Source organism: Alexandromys fortis, unplaced genomic scaffold (assembly GCF_014885135.2).
Source record: "Alexandromys fortis isolate MF-2015 unplaced genomic scaffold, M_Fortis_MF-2015_v1.1 scaffold_117, whole genome shotgun sequence".
Classification (NCBI taxonomy): Eukaryota; Metazoa; Chordata; class Mammalia; order Rodentia; family Cricetidae; genus Alexandromys; species Alexandromys fortis.
Window position 1 is genome coordinate 3,403,451 of NW_026068015.1, and position 15,113 is coordinate 3,418,563.

The 15,113-nt window shown below is 36.2% G+C and overlaps 1 protein-coding gene across 1 annotated transcript in view; it reads left to right on the forward strand.

The window, feature by feature from the left end:
* LOC126513773 (glutamate receptor ionotropic, delta-2-like) overlaps positions 1–14,651 on the forward strand; it is an 18,967-nt gene extending 4,316 nt beyond the window's left edge. The window contains exons 2-3 of the mRNA XM_050162311.1: positions 10,951–11,151; positions 14,371–14,651. Of these exons, the coding sequence (XP_050018268.1) occupies positions 10,951–11,151; positions 14,371–14,651 (482 nt within the window). The remainder of the gene's footprint in view (positions 1–10,950; positions 11,152–14,370) is intronic.
* Positions 14,652–15,113: the final 462 nt, after the last annotated feature.

Genomic DNA, 15,113 nt, shown 5'->3' on the forward strand with positions numbered 1-15,113 from the left:
ACATCCAAACTGGCTAGGCTCCCACAAAGCCAGAACTTGAAGTAGGATCAAAACCCAGTGGCACTGTCCTTGGCTTCTCAGCAGCCCTCATTGTCCACCATATTCAGAGAGTCGGGTTTTATCCCATGCTTTTTCAGTCGCAGTCCAGCTGGCCTTGGTGAGCTCACAATAGATCAGCCCCACTGTCTCCGTGGGTGGGTGCACCCCTCATGGTCCTTTTTTAAAGAATAAGAATGTCCATGCCTTCTCCGACTCTAGAAGCTGAAGTTACCTTGTCAGGTGTTAGAAGTGTTTTCTCCATACTTCCAGAAACTTGAAGTACCCCATGCTAATAGCAACAGCCTTTTGGCATTTATCTCCAAGAAGAACTGCAGGATATTTCTAGAAAAATTAAAAAGTGATTGTATTGCTCAGTCTGGTCTGCCAGGTTCATTAGAAAAGAACCTTACCAGCAGTATACTCACAAAGTCCTCACGACCTCTATGAACCCAGCTAGAAACTCTGGGAGGCTAAGGGACATTTAAACTGAAATTGTCAGATTTCCATCACTCCAGGGCCCCTGAAGGCTCAAGTTGAGAAAGTAAGATCATATGCAAGCAAGGTGATCATGGGATCTCAAGTATGACAAGCAAGCCTACATAATCTCACACCGCTTTCATGTTGATGTTAGCCAGAATGAGGTCGAAGTGACACAGTTCTTCTTGTGGAATGTCTGTCTTAAGTATACAATCTGTCTTGGTGAGCACCATAAAGAGTTAAAAGAAGTCATAATCTTTAGCCAGTGTGTGAGGAAATTATTTCAATACCTAATATTTCCAGAATGTTAGGTTGGTACTAAAAGATGTATGAACTGTTGTACTATTAGACAATTATTCAGTGTTTTGAACACACCTTTGTCAGACTTCAAATTGTTCAATAAGCTAAAAACATGACATAGATTATTAATTTTAAAATTTGTGATGGCACATGCCTTTAATCCCAGCAGAGGCAGAGGCAGGCGGATCTGTGGGAGTTTGAGGCCAGACTGATGAACAAGAGCTAGTTCCAGGATGGGCTCCATAGCCACAGAGAAACCCTGTCTTGAAAAAAAAAAAAAAGAAAAAAAAACGAAAGAAAGAAAGAAAGAAAGAAAGAAAGAAAGAAAGAAAGAAAGAAAGAAAGAAAGAAAAAGAAAAAGTTGTGATGGCAGTGCCTAATTCATCTAATCATCCTGGAACAACTCATTAGATTTTCTTCAGAGGCAGACAAAAGTCAAAAATAGTCCATTCCAAAGAAGAGACCCATGCCAGTGTGAAGTAACCTTTTCTACCTGGAGACCAAAGGGAAAGAAGAAAAGACCCTCTAACTTCAGGGGAAACAGAAAATTCTTTGGTGTGAATGCTCCTGCATTTTGTTGTCAAAGTGTTGTAGTGTTTCAGTCAGAGCTATTATCAGTTTGTTATATTGAAATATTTAAAATATATTATTTATTGTAATGTCTGTATCAATGAATGGTTAGCTTATAAACAACAAAATGCAAATATCTTTTGAAAATACAAATACTAAGAATGGGTTCCCGTCACTGAGAAGGGCAAGTGGACACAGGCTTGCATCCCTAACCAAAAAGCTATTTATGATTGGTCCCCTCTTGTAAAGAAAAAAATCTTTTTCTTCAATGGAGTTTCACTAGGTATATTAGCCATACTGCAGGGTAGGTCCCATGCTCAGGAGCAGATGGGAAACCCAAGATGAAATCAATGGTATTTTTGTAGAATTTAAAATTTCATATATTTTTGCTTATTAGCCTTTGGACAATATATTTGGGTTCAAATTTTGTTTATTTGTTCAAGTAGGGATTTTGGGACTCTGAGTTTCTTTTTTATGTTGTTTATTTTTTAAAGAAAGAGCGACAGAAAGGCTGTGGCGCTGGGTAACTTTGGAGGTAGGTAGGGAGAGTCTGGGAGGCCTTGAGAGAGGGGAAAAGCATGATCAGAAAATATTGTATGAAAACTGTTTTCAGTTATAAAAAGCAAAAACTCACATACAATAATAAGTAGTGGAAATACATTTTTTTCTTACAAAATTGGATAAAATAAATTCATTTATATGAGTAAAAAATCTGTCAACTGCACACTAATTTGTAAACAGCACTTTCTATGGACAGTTTTCTTGTGATGAAAATGCAGTTTCCAATAAGAAAGTAGGATAAAACACTTTTTTAAAGTGTGGAAGCAAGACTGGTTAGTCTACTGTCATCTGCAGATTAAATAAAAAAATTATTATTTAAATGCATTTGAAGAACCCAGTTCTTTTTTCCACTTAATTCATTTTATTCCTTAATGGTTATTATAAAGAACTTAAAAATAAAAGAAAAGGCACAGGAATATTTTCAATTAACTTCCAAACAGTTAGAGTAGCCACTCTAAAACTGTGGAGCTTCACAGCGGATTTAGTGCTTTCACTATCTGATGTTATTTGGTGCACTTTTCTACCACCAAAACCAGAAAATTTTATGAGAATTGAAACAAAAACAATTAACAGTTTACTTTATATCCTTTCTGTGATTCAAGTGCCCATTACTTACTGAGTTCTTCTTCATCAGCTAATACTTACCTTTCTTGGTCTTTTCTAGATGCTATACTCTGCCACAATGCACTTCCCCTTATCTGAATCAATATATCTCTCTCTCTCTAAATAGTAATTATATATGTACAAATACTGTTTGAAGCTTTTTATTAGATATTTTAAGATCTATTTATTTTGTATGTATATTAGTGATCACCTGAATGCATGTGCACGTGTGTGTGTGTGTGTGTGTGTGTGTGTGTGTGTGTGCCTGTGTTTGGTACCAACACTGGTTGTATCCCTAGAACAGAGCTACACATGGTTGTCAGCCACCATGTGTGCACTAGAAACTAAACCTAGGTTCTCTCTACAAGTGCTCTTAACTGCTGATTAACTCTTAACTCCAATGTGTGTGTGTGCAAACACACACACACACACACACGTGCCTAGAATCCACAATTGAGGACTAACATGTATTTTTTTCCTTTCTGAGACTGTGACCTCCATCAAAAGTACTCATCATTTTTTTCATGAACATTTTGTGAGTTTATTTTTTCCCAGAGCTAGAGTATTCTATTTATATATGTGTCTACATTTTCACTATTCACTTATCTTTTGATGGACTAGGTTGGTTCCATTTATATAAATCTTTACCATAACTGCTTAACCACTCTGAAAATTAGCTACAAATCTCCATGAAGTATCAACAAAGTGAAGTACTATGGAAGTGACCAAAACAAATAACATGAACAGAAATATATATTATCTGATAGTATGTACAGAACAACTTACACTCAGGAGATCACAAAGCACACTACTCAAAATGGTGAAAACATACATTTAATAATACAAATTAAAGTTCAGCACAGAGTTAGGTGACTGGGGTTTGTAAGCAAGGTCTTTCATTTTGAAATGAAGATAAGGGAACCATCTTCATCAATCCATTCCTGAGTCATGATCTTTATTCCATGTAGAGTTAGTGTAGACTCAGTCAGGGCTCTTAGAGTAGACACTTTCCTCTTAATTGATTGCAAATGTTTATAATCGCCCCAAGGATGCATTCTAATGTCTGACAACTATAATAATCTTGACATTCTCTCCCGATAGCTTGAAAGCTGATTATTAGTCACTGGCTATTTTCCAACCTGCAGTTCTCACATTTTCTCCAGCCTGCATCAATAACCATGTAATTAATCCAACCGGTTTATTGAAACATTTCCTTTGCATTAATATAGATTATGTCAAATGGGTAAAAAGAGTAGATTCTTTTATTCAGGATTTATCTATCAGTGATTTGTGCTTTAAAAATGTTTCTCAGCTTTACTGTAAAGAAGGTTTCCATAGTAAAAGATGCCCAAATGACAAGCGCCTGTCAAATGTAAACTCTCTGTTAGATCATAATTGCCAGGCTCTGATATGTCAAAGCTGAGCACAGCATGTTATTATCTTTACTTTTTAAATTTATATAAAACTGAATATTCTAAAAATGCCAAAAAACTGATACATGACTCCAGTGAATTTTTCAAGTTGATAGTTCTTTTAAAACAAAACTTTAAAATTACTTGATGGTTAAAAGCCTTGACTTTTTTTTCCTCGGGAAGGAGACACAGAGAATATACTTTGCTATCCAAATATTGAGAAAAATATGTTCTGGTTTATGATATATCTCACATAGTAAGCATTAAGCTGTGTTCCAATTTGTAGAATGAGAAAGCGGGAGAAGAAAGTCACAAGGTCCTACATTTTAATTTTAAAGCTTAGCATGCTGTCATAATTTTAGATGCACCTTGCTTAGACAGTGCCATGCTGAAGTCTTCCTGATCAAATTGAGGTCTTCAATGCATTCAGTGATCGGAATGATTAAATGTCTTCACCTACTCAAAGGAGAAGAAGATGAACAGAGGAAAAATTAAGCATGGAAACATTACAAAATTTGTCCTTTATTATTAAATATTTTAAAGTGATGTTTCAATACAATGATGAGACTATAAATTGCTATTTTGAAATGTTTCACAGAAATCTACCATACTTAGATTGCTAATTGACTGTGAGAAAGAACAATGCTACAGTAGTTCTCAATCGGTACTGGGTTGAATGTTCTCATCAGCTGGTACAGAGCACATTTCCCGATAGGACAGGAGCTGTTTTGTCTTGCTACTTTCTTCCAAGTTCCTTTCACTGTGATGGGCACAAAGTAAGTCGAGATGATAAAGAAAGTGATCCCCTTTGATAAGGACGACTGGTACAGGTTCCATCAAAGTGAATCATGTATCTAATTTAAGTACAGTATCCTATTGTCTCATATTTCTACCTGTTTCTTAGGGTTCCCTTTGTAAACATAAAGCAAAATTAAATTCTGGTACTAGATTAGTCTATTTTCATATAAATAGCTTTTGCTAGGAAGATTAAAATTAACCCTACTTTAGAGATAATAATGTCCTTGTTTTACAAGATTTGATAAAATGAATCATTAGCCACCAATTGTCCATTATGTCATAGAGGATTACAAGGGAAGATAACCTAAGTAGGTAAAACAATTTGGGTGCCAGAGGAAGTGATAGTGCATATAATATTAAGTTCTGAAGATGATATTGCTTATTTATCTGTTTGTTTATTTATTTACTTATTTTATTTAGACTTTTTGAGGCAAAGTCTCTCTATAGAATGTGTGGTGGTCAGTTTCTGACTCTCTTGCACAGGCTAGCATTAAATTTCAGAAACTCTTTCTCAGCCTCCCATGTCCTGGGATGGCAGGAATGTGCCATGATACCTAGCTTTATAAAGAATTTTTGATTAAAAGACAAATGAAAGCTAGATGATTAATAAATAGAGATTAGAGTAGATAGATAGATAGATAGATAGATAGATAGATAGATAGATAGATAGAGATAGATAGATGATAGATGATAGATAGATAGATAGATAGATAGATAGATAGATAGATGATAGATAGAGAGAGAGATAGATGATAGATAGATAGATAGATAGATAGATAGATAGATAGATAGATAGATAGATGATAGGTAGATGATAGATCACTATCATTCCCATTAAGGACTTTTCCTATTTTCTAAACTTCCATAGCAAATATAAATGTAAAGGCAGAAGTTTTGACTGAGGTTACTAAAGATTTTGTAACAGAAATGTATATCACATGGGAATCCGAAGCCTAAACAACTCCCTTCATATTTTAAGCATTCTCATTTTTCATCAGAATATCTAGTGCTCAGTGAAATAAAATATAATTGTGGAGGTTTGCATATATAGGCTCACACTTGACTGAAGCTTTCACAGCTCTCTTACATTGCCTTCAACAGGCCCTATATGATTAAAATATGATTTTGATTTCTGTTTGTTCTATGTGTGAATTGGAAACACCTCAAGGACAGGAACCAATTATGCCTTCCTCTTCATCACCAAATTACTTGGGCTGTAGTGTGTGTGTGTGTGTGTGTGTGTGTGTGTGTGTGTGTTTGCATAGGTACATGAAATGAGTCAAACACTAGGTATTAAAAGTTGGAACTCCCTCCCTGCATTTGTTCCTTCATTTCTGCTTCCTCCTCTTTTTATTTGTAATTGACTGGAAAAATTCTATTACTTATAGGGAAGAGGCTGGCTTTTTGTTTCCCTTGTCTAACCAGATTCTCTGACTCTTGCAACCATAACATTACATTACAATTCAGTATACAAAAGAAACTATTTGTTTACATTGTGGCTTTACTCGATTTCACTTGTTTTGTAAAAACCAAGGATTCGGGCTGACTAGCCTGGTACAATAGGATCATCAGGGTAAGAATGTAAAACTCTAGACACATGTGAAATCAAAGGATGAAACAGGAGTTATTTTACAAGTAAAAAAAAAATCATCTTGCTCTTTAAAGAGAGATGAAATCTGGAAAAAAATGAACAGAGAAGACATCAATTATGAACATGATTCCAAGTGAACAGAGCTTACTGTAGAAGTAATTTTCTGACCCAAGGCTGGTTTTCTGACATCAAATGCAGTTTTTTTTTTCCCGTACACAAAGAAACTGTTCCACAAAAGAAAAATGGTAAGTGTGACTAGAAGTGATTTAGAAGATCATTTTCCATCTGAAAATTAAGACAATAACTTTGGACTCCATAGATGTGAAGGAAGTGGCAGTATGAAGTCCACACTCCTTAAAAGCAATGGTGACACTAAGCTGGGACTCACCCATGCTATCCTCCCTAAGGACAGCAGGGAGACCAGGCAAAGCACTGACAGGCACAATGTGATGCAGAATGGCTGGGCTACTTAGTTTACTAAGAAAGGATCCGTAGTCTTCATGACTGCCTCAGGTCTGTGACACAAACCCAAAAACTATATCCCAGTCTTCAGGACCATCATGGACTCTGTCAGAAGAATATCAGAGATCACAGAAGTAGATCAAGGTTATAAAGTCACAGAAGCATTTCTGGGTGATTCTGAAATTAAATTTATAACATGAGGGGCCCTGCTTGTTGGGGGTTTCTGTCCCGCCTAGTACCCCATAGCCAGCAAGCCCCAAAGAAAATCACATAGAGATCTCTATAAGTTGTAAAGCTGATTGGCCCATTAGGTCAGGCTACTTATTAGCTCTTGTAGCTTATATTAACTCATTATTCTGATCTAGTTTTGCCATATGGCTTGGTACCTTTTTTCAGCTGGCAGGTCACATCCTGCTTCCTCTGTCGTCTGCGCTGGACTGGGAGGAATCAACTTCCTCTTTCCCAGCATTCTCCTGTTTTCATTGCATGATTTCTACTTCCTGTCTGGTTCTCCCACCTATACTTCCTGCCTGGACAATCAGCATTTTTTTCAAACATGATTGACAGAATACAGAAAATTCTCCCGCACGAAAATTTAGTGGATATTAATTACAAACATGCCTACTTAAAGAGTTAAGCATGATTTCATATTGATTTCTGTTGATGGCACTAGAGATTATAATTAAATTTGGAGGGTCAACACAAGTTATGTAGAGTTCAATGGGTCAGAAGTCTGTCATCAGATCTGAGCATGATAAATACAAGCTATGAGCAAGCATGTACTCTTCTCCTTGTTATTAGTGAAAATCCACTTCTCTTCCTTCTTCAGCTTCCAGAGACACCCACCTTCTTTACCTTGTTCCTCAGATAAGCCACATCTACCAGCTCCAAACCCCTTGCTGTCTCCTTTTCTTTGCTTCTCCCTTCCAACTTAAGGTCCTCCTGATGATACTGGGCTCACCCAAGTTATGGAGTTTATCTTTCTATGTTGATCTCACTGGATTCCTTACATCAACCCCACCTTCAGGCTTGATCTCTCTATGGTATATGATTTGTTTATATCCAGATATTACAGGTTTTGGGATGTGGGCACTCAGGAGAAGATGTGGGCACTTCAGCTGAGCACACAGCCCTCTGTGGTGTTCAGGGGAGACTGCAATAACTCAGTTGATGAGCAGGCTAACACTAGCTTTTATGTATTTATCTGGTAAGTAGGACTAGCCACAGCTGGAAAACACGCTGTTATCAAGAATTAGTCAAAACTGACAGGTGCAATCAGTCTGGCAGCTTCTTGAGGTCACCAACCATGTTCTTTCATTTCTGTAGCTGTTGGAACTTTAGAATGAAGATATTGCAACTGAAAAACTGAGATGGTTGATTACATTCATGTTTAATTAACAAACCTGAAGGCCTACTTTTTATTCTAATGAATCTTTCAAACATAGCTGCTAATAGCATGATTTGGATCTGTCTCTTCTCATACGTACCAGTTGCTGCCTGTAATCAGCTGTATCATCCTCAGATGTGGAAAACACTTATTGCTTGATTCTTCTATAACAGAAATCTACATTGGATTACAAAATTCTGGCCTTGAATTCACAGAGATACAACTACCTCTGCCTCCTAGGTGTTGAGATTAAAGGTGTGTGCCAATACCACCTAGTCAGTGAATAACGTTTTTTAAAGAAACATTTTTTTTTTAAGTGAAGGAGTGAAGTTTCACCAACATTTTACTTTTAAAACCAAAACTCATGGTGTAAACAATCTGGAGGATCTCAGATTCTTTCCAATGTTGTTTTTGCTTTTATGTTTTATTTACATGAAAATTTAAGTAATTCAAATAGAATAGAATAAAACCTGACAATTAAAAATTAGAATTATGTTCTGAATTCTGAGATGGACCCAGGCTTATTTTTTTTTTAATTCTCTCAAGTGATTGTGATTGACACAAAAGTGTTAAAAATACTGCTTTGCATGTTCACAATCCTGATATTATTTATAGACCACTTTCTGCTCTGCTCCATTAGATTTAACCCTGTTCAGACTACCTGTTAGCATTGTACTGTCAGATACTTTCAGACTTGGCTGTTTAGCCTTCACTATTCCCACTCCTTTGTCTCTGGCTCTGCAGTCTCCACTGAGCCTTTTATCCTTTTATGTTGATAGCTCAGATTTATAACTTATTAGGAATACAGAGTGGAAGGTGAAATGTATACAGACAGAATTCTCACAGAGATGAACACATCACTACTGTGAAGTTGTAAAATTGAAATTATTCATAAAAGTGCAGTTTTTAAAAACTAACTTGTAACTTTGCAAATAAAAAATTTATTATGCATAAATACCACTTTCTATGTTGGAAACTCTTGAGTTCTTGTCATATGAGCTTACTTACTGCTTTCAAATTAATTATTTCACTTGAGAGGCAAATTTTGCAGGCATGCAATCACATACAATTAGAAATTTTGACATAGATTCCATAGGTGTTAAGTTTCTCATTTCTGATGCATAACCAACTATTTTAGCTTTAAAAATTTTATGCCATGGGCACAAAATGAAAAATATAATCTGTGAACTAATAAAATTAAAATATTGATAATTACTTTTTATATTATATTTTATCCCCCTTACTCAAACATGATATTATCACAGTAATTTATATTAGAGAACATTTTAGAACTTTTCATATTTGAAATTGTTGTATAAATATTTTGAAGGTTTTTGAATATTCAAAATCTTGGATAGTTGTTTCAAAAATACTTAAACTACATTTTCATTTGTTTATACACATGATGTCACCCACCTCCATCGTTCTGAAACCAAATTATTTTATCTCCTACAGGATATTTCGATTTAGATATTTGAGTTTGTTGTATGTAAGCATTGAGTGGATTGGAAGAAAACATCTCAAAATATTCTATTTATATTATGAATGTTGATTTAATGGAGGTTTATCTGTTTTTGAGAAATGTTATTAAAATTCATTTGTCATGAATGGCATTATTTCCCCCTTTAATGTCACATTTTAATATGACCTTCCTGCTAATTGATCCAATATAATTTCTTTACAGTAATGACAGTAACTCATTTTGTGATTATGGATTATGATAAATGAAATGAATGGTTTCTATGATATAAGAAATTTGAGGAAATTTAATGAAGTGTGTTTTGTTCATTTTTGAAGTACAAAGACAATTTTATTAAAATTGGAAAAAAAAAGTTCCAGGGTGGGAAAGCTGTAAATTTAGCCTCTGCAGAGAAGAGGGCTATGGAAAGGAAAAACAGCGAAGGCCATGCCTTTGAGTGATGTGTGAAGCGTCTGCAAATAACTGCATGGAAAAAGGAAGGGAGCCAAAAGGTCCAAAGTACCAGGGAAAATATACTTAGGCTCTGCCTAACATCAAAAAGAAAGAGTAAGAAAGGAAGACAAATGAAGTTGTACCCCCGAAGCGGAAATGTGGAGAGATGGAACAGAGTCCTGGCAGCCCTGTAGTGACTGCACCACACACAGGGGTCCTGGAGAGAAAACTACATTATCTCATTAAGGGATAATTATTCCTCTCATTTCTTTCTTGTGGCATTACGTGAAACTGCCTTCCTTAGGTTGATCTCTAAGACAAGTTGCTCAACTAAATTATGTTTTGTGTAGCTAGGTATATTAGGTCTCTATCCAGGCCAGAGGTAGATTTCATTCATTTGGTCAAGAGGAAATAGTTTTCCCTTAATATGTCTCCAATGCTACTATAACGCTTTTCCTTCAGAAAAGGTAACCTTAAATTCATTTACCAAGATATGTTAAAATTGCTATATATAACCCATTTCCATCGTGAGATTCAGTACCAAAGCTTAACAGACTGTTTCTGTTTATTCCTCTTTAATGCTGAAGAAATTAGTCGTGCTTTATTGAAATGGACCTCTTTTACACCCCTCTCTGCCATGTACCAACTCTTTCCACTAATTAATTTACAATGATAAGTAGATAGAAATAAATCCCTTTGTATTAACTCCTATGTTTTTACATGTACAGATATTAGTTAAGCCAAATCATAAATAAATCTGAGAATTTATGCCTTATTGAACAATAAACTGCTCAGAAATGATAAGATTTTTTTTTATCCTGTGTTATGTTGTTTGTAGATATCCGTGGGATACAGGAGTTTTTGGACAAAGTATCTCAGCAGGGAATGGATGTTGCCCTTCAGAAGGTGGAAAACAACATCAATAAAATGATCACCACCCTCTTCGACACCATGAGGATAGAGGAGTTGAATCGCTACCGAGACACTCTCAGGAGAGCCATCCTTGTTATGAATCCTGCCACAGCCAAATCCTTCATAAGTGAGGTAAGTAAGCATTTTCCTTGGTGGGGCATGGTACAAAAGCAAATCCTTTGAAATGGACCCCACAGAGGACACGAAACCGAGAGGAAGAGAGGGAACATTAACTGCACACTCTCATTAGCACTAATGTAGGAGGCAGAGTGATTTGCTTGCTCATATCATTTACCCCATATTGCCCGCCTAATTACCAGGAATGTCTATACTTTTATATTTAGGCATGTGGCCAGGACAAGTTTCAGAAATACTTATGTGTTTTCAAAGTGCTGTTGAGCTGACTGAATCTAGTAAGTTTAGGAGTGGATTCACAAGTGTGTGCAGCTAATCCTTTTGTGTTGTTCATGTTGTCACTGCAAGTTAAAATTATATTTCTGAGAAAAGAATTGCTAAAATCAGATTCTGGTTGCCAAAGCAAAATGATTCCAGAAAACACAGCACAGCTCTACTAGTGCTCTGGGAATCTGGACCAAGACAAACAATTAAGACTCTGAAACTCTGGGAAGTGATGGTCTCTCTGCAGAGTGTGAGGCCATGTCTGCAAATGCTACTTGTATCTCTTAATGTGGCTAGCTGCAATAAATTTTAGGAAAAGTATTAGTGAGATTGTAGTGATTCAAATGGCCTTTATGTACCCTAAAATGTTTGTGATTGACATGAAAAATATCTTGCCCTTTTTTTTTCATTTTAGTTAATTGTTTAATCTCATTTTATGATAGTAATCCTCACAGTATTACATACTTTCACATACTCATTTTAGTTTTATGGGCTTTAATTCATGATTTTTCCCTTCATTTTTCTAGTTTTATTCCATTAACTCTTTAAATCCATGTGTCCTTTGATATTAGATAATTTTGTGCCTATTAAGGATTATAAAACAGAATATGAATTATTAAATACACAACAACTAATACCAGTTTCATTTAACATATATTTTGCTATGTTAATTTAAACATGAGATAACTTTGACCTTTGGTTTATCAAATAATGAATCCAGACTGAAGACTAGACTTTTCTGTAATAGAAAAACATATCCTATTTTATAGTCTGCCCTTTGCTTCATGTGTTAATTCATCGTTTGGATCTGTGGCGAAAGGTCTGAGAAAAAGAACCTTAGAGCATGAAGGATTTGATGGTCTCCTTGTTCCAGAACTGTCAGTCCACGAGCTCTAGGCCTGAGGGAAGCTGAGAATCACATTTGGGAGCAGGAGGCAGAGGAAATCTGCCCATCTTTTCATGGGTAGGAAGCAGGGAGGACCAGAAACAGACTTGGGATAAGATAGAGCCTCCAGGAAAATATCCTTCTGTGATCTTCAAAGTTGTACAACAAAATCTGTTAACAGAATATTATAACAAAATGTATTAACAGTTACCACCAAGTATTTCTTCCCATCAGGCCCCAGTTTGAAAAGTTTCTTTCCCTTATAAGATCTCCTGAGTAAATTGGGAACATGGTGACCTTGGGGAGGGTTTAAGAGGGAGAGAAGAGATGCAGGGAGAGGAGCAAAGAAAATGGTACAGCTCAATAAAAATCAATAAAAAAGTTTCTTTCCCTTGCAATGATGCTGCCAAAGAAACATCCATCATAGGATTAATCCCACGATGAAGTAGAGCCCATACTGTCTGATCATCCCCCTTATGAACACTGCATTTAGGACAACATATTGGATAAATCAGCATCAAGGGACACATTAAGTTCCAACCAAAACATTTAAAAAGTATGAAGTCTTCTATAAAATGGACAGTGAGTATAAAGGGACATAAAATATAAACTGGAATAAGGAATAAATTTGAAATATTTCTGGTATTTCTGTCTTGGGTAATCAGAGATTTCATTAACAAAGCTTGTTAGGTTTGGACTTTATAATGTGGGTATGAATTCACCCGAAGAAATCACAGAACAGATAGAGTCAGTTTATCTGAGCTTTATTATGCTCACATTCCACAGAAATATTATTTAATGCTTTTAGACAACATTTGGCCATGAAAGAAATAAGAATATATTGATATCTCAATATATCAAGAGTATAATACAAATTAATAAGATTTTATCACAGTAAGCCTCCAAAAGTACCTGGGGAGGCTTGATATTCAGGATTTTTTTTCAAAACAAGGTTTCTCTGTAGCTTAAAATCTGTCCTGTAACTAGTTCTTGTAGACCAGGCTGGCCTCGAACTCACAGAGATCCGCCTACCTCTGCCTCCCGAGTGTTGGGATTAAAGGCATGAGCCACCACTGCCCAGCAATAAGGAAATGTTTCAAAAAATAGTAAAGACTAGATTTTTTTTTCTTTTTTATTACATCCTCAGCAGGCATATAGCAAATACTTAAACTTGTCTCCCAAATTGCAAACAATATGAAGAAAAATGATGTCACAGGACTTGTTTACAGTTAAGCACTTATTAGGAGAAGCCCTAGAAAATAATGAACCAAAAAGAGGTGGCAAGTTCAGGACATGTGCTAGGGATATTCCACAGTTGGAGAGACATGGAAAATAATTGTTCTGCTTCTGAGAGAAGAGGTGACCTCTAAGACTCTAGTGGTTTGGGGACACAAATCCAGATGAGTAAGAGTCACTTAGTGGAAGATGGTCAGAATTCCAGTAGTTGGTAACTGGGATCCAGAGAGTGTGAACGTTTTAAACTGGGTCCCAGAAGAATGTAGTGCCGTAGTAGTTTGCTAGAGGTTCACTCACCAATTATGATTTCCTTCAACCCTGAAAATGTACTTCCTCACAGTCTGTACTCCACATGCACCATACCAATGCACTAACACACTAACTCCACTCTGAGAGCTCTTTGTAATACTGCCCAGCCTTCTGTCTGTGATTTTCTCATGCTCCTTAGCATTGCCCCTCTGCATGTGTCTTGACTATGGTATGTGAAGGACAACGTGCGCTTTGGATTAGGACTCACCCTCATCAACTTATTTTACCTTGAGACAACTTATCCCATAACAGATATTTTTAATGTCTATAACTCAATATAACAGAGAAAATAGACTTGTATCAGTACGACACACAAGAATGCTGTAGGTTTGAGATTGATACCAAATAATCTGACACTAGTGTATTTAGTGAAGTTTCCAAAAAGGGTATCAGTAAGGTCATCATTGACGTCCATGTGAAAGGCCAAATTTAAAGATTTTGGATTTTTCCCTCTTTTGGTCTTATTTCTTAATAAGAATATATCTAGTATCTGATGTGTCCTTGATATTCTCCTAGACACTAATGAGACAATGGCCATGCAGATCTATGATCTCTTTTTTTCCCCCTCTGGTTTGGTGCAAGGGAAGAACAGACGAGTGACCCAAAGCAGAATGCAATCACGGCAGAACCATGCCATTTACACATTGCCACCTCAGGAAATGAGAGCCACTCTCTGTTGCTATGCAGAACTCGAGTGTGATTATGGGAACGTTGTGGACAGAGCTTGTCCTGAGAAGGGTCCTGAAGGAGATATTCTTTGGGTTGCTTATCAGACAAAAGACAGAAAGACATTCTAATCAGCAGGAAAACCATAGTCAAAAGAAAAACTTGGAGTGGGGGTAAGGTGGGGGATAGAGCAAAGCTGTAAAGAGTCATGGGGAGAAAATAGACTGTTGTGTTTTGCAAATTCACCTGAAAAGCTGAGTGTAAGTATTTTTTAAACTGTGTAATGAACAGTAGAAACAGAAGAGGGTTCATTATTAAGATACATCATGGCAAATTTTATACAGTCTTGGGACAGCAACCAGCAATTAGTGGGGAGTAGAAGAAGGAACACTGACATGGTTAGGTCCCAGAATTTCTGACCCTCAGTAGAGAAACTGGCCAGTGACCTATTATTGCTGGTAGTAGATGGAGTCAGTTCAGACTTAGTTAAAGAAGTTGCTTTGCCCTTGATGTGTTGGCAATCAGTTTCAACAATTTTATTCTAACGTTGATCCTTGTCTTTGATTGCAATCTTAAATTCCCATAATAATTTA